The sequence below is a fragment of the Sesamum indicum genome, linkage group LG8, assembly GCF_000512975.1.
Source record: "Sesamum indicum cultivar Zhongzhi No. 13 linkage group LG8, S_indicum_v1.0, whole genome shotgun sequence".
Classification (NCBI taxonomy): domain Eukaryota; kingdom Viridiplantae; phylum Streptophyta; class Magnoliopsida; order Lamiales; family Pedaliaceae; genus Sesamum; species Sesamum indicum.
In genome coordinates, this window is record NC_026152.1 from 2,832,771 (window position 1) to 2,834,574 (window position 1,804).

The 1,804-nt window shown below is 33.6% G+C and overlaps 1 protein-coding gene across 1 annotated transcript; it reads left to right on the forward strand.

Annotated features, from left to right (window-relative positions):
* LOC105167491 lies at positions 932 to 1,321 on the forward strand. The gene has a single exon (XM_011087247.2). The coding sequence runs from the start codon at positions 1,014 to 1,016 to the stop codon at positions 1,152 to 1,154; it is 141 nt and encodes a 46-aa protein (XP_011085549.1). The 5' UTR covers positions 932 to 1,013; the 3' UTR covers positions 1,155 to 1,321.

Below are 1,804 nucleotides of genomic sequence, written 5' to 3' on the forward strand. Positions count from 1 at the left end.
CGCCACAAATATCTTCTTGATCATATCTTATTTTTTTGAAAATTTTCTTTATGTAATTTTTGGTGGTTTATATACATTAGAGGTATAAGAATATCAGTACTCTATCAAGTAGTATGGTATAATGATTAAAATTGAACATTATGAAACCTATAATGTGATTTTGAATCCTTATCAAGACGTTTGATGGGGCACTATATATATTCTGTCTTGTGTGTTAATTTCTATTTAGGTCTTGGTCGTGAAAGCAATAAGTCAATTATAGTAGACTCTGATTGATACACATAGTGCATGTGCAATCATCCGTGGTGGATTTGTGGGGTGCCACAACTACTTTCCTATTTTGTAACCAACAAAAGAAAAAGGAAGATAATTTTAACACTAACAACACACTCATAACTTGATTATGACGAGTGATTTTGATTCATAATACATTTTTATACGACAGTACAACAAACTCATCTTTTTGTGTAGTAATTGTGGCCTTACATCCACATTCCACGACAATAAAAGTACGTTCAGTGAACTAGATCGTTGGGCTCATATTTTGAACACAATTATAGGGATTTGGATGGTTTCATTAAAGAAATATTGCTGTGTTGATCAGCCCTTGATTTATTTTTAATTTAAAAAAAATTTTGGCTAGTATAAAAAATTAATAAAATTAAAAGAAAAATAATTATTTGAAAGGAAGAAAATGGTTCTTGATTCCCATTTGTTGAAGGAAACATGATAAATTCATTGATAGGGAACAAAAAACAAAAAGGCAACTTCAAACTTTCTTGGAGACATGAAACCTTTTTAATTATCCCTTCCCTTGGGACCGACCACCCATCTTTTTACACCCATTAACATTGTTGCCACAAACAATGACGTGGCAAAATAAAACATACATCAACCCCTCCCTAACCCTTATATAACACCCCGTTTGCCCCCTCATTTCAAACTCAACTGAGTTCCATTGCTCTGAATCCCTTCTCAAACACCGACACCCAAACACGCCACTCCAAGTAGTCATGGACATGATGAGATCATCAGGAGAAGCATCAAAGGAAAGACTATCAAGCAGAAGAGTGGGCAGGTTTCTCAAGGAACAGAAAGGAAGGCTCTACATACTGCGAAGATGTGTGCTCATGCTTCTTTGCTGGCAAGACTGATCGTCGACCTCGACCTCGAGTTTGAATTTTGAAATAATTATTTAGGTATTTTTATAGGTTTTTTTTTTTTTTTAATAATCTTTCATCCTAAGTGGGAGTTTCGCCGTTATTTTGATTTTTCACCAATGTAAATAGCAGAGGGAAAGATTATTAATTAATTTCCCTAAATCGACAATGTTTTAATTTCTCATGAACACGGTTCATTACGTTATTCATTACATTTATGTATAAAAAGATAATTAAGTATATTAATAAAAAACAATTAAAAGATTTAAAGCAAAATGAGCACAAGAAATTTGCATTATGGGCCTTATCATATATGGGCCGGAAATGGGGTATAGGGTCAGGCCCTGAATCGGAAATGTTGTCTATGGGCCTCGCATGACTAATTAATCGACTCGTCTTGTGCACGTGCAAGTCATGCCCAATTGGATTTTTTATTTTTTTTTTATATACTTATGCACATATTCAAAATTTAAATATAATTTATTTTTTATAAAAAATCTTATGTCCGAACCATTAGCCTATGTCATGAAAACATGAGGCAGGGCTGGTTTACTAAGTTAGATTTGAGCAGCGCTGCTTTACTGTGTGTGTTTTTGTATTAGCCGTAGAAGATGGAGAAAAATGAAAGAGCAGCGGTGTTTTAA

Bases quoted from the DNA above. Each gene is read 5' to 3' on its own strand.
- LOC105167491 (XM_011087247.2), top strand. From the start codon at position 1,014: ATGGACATGATGAGATCATCAGGAGAAGCATCAAAGGAAAGACTATCA.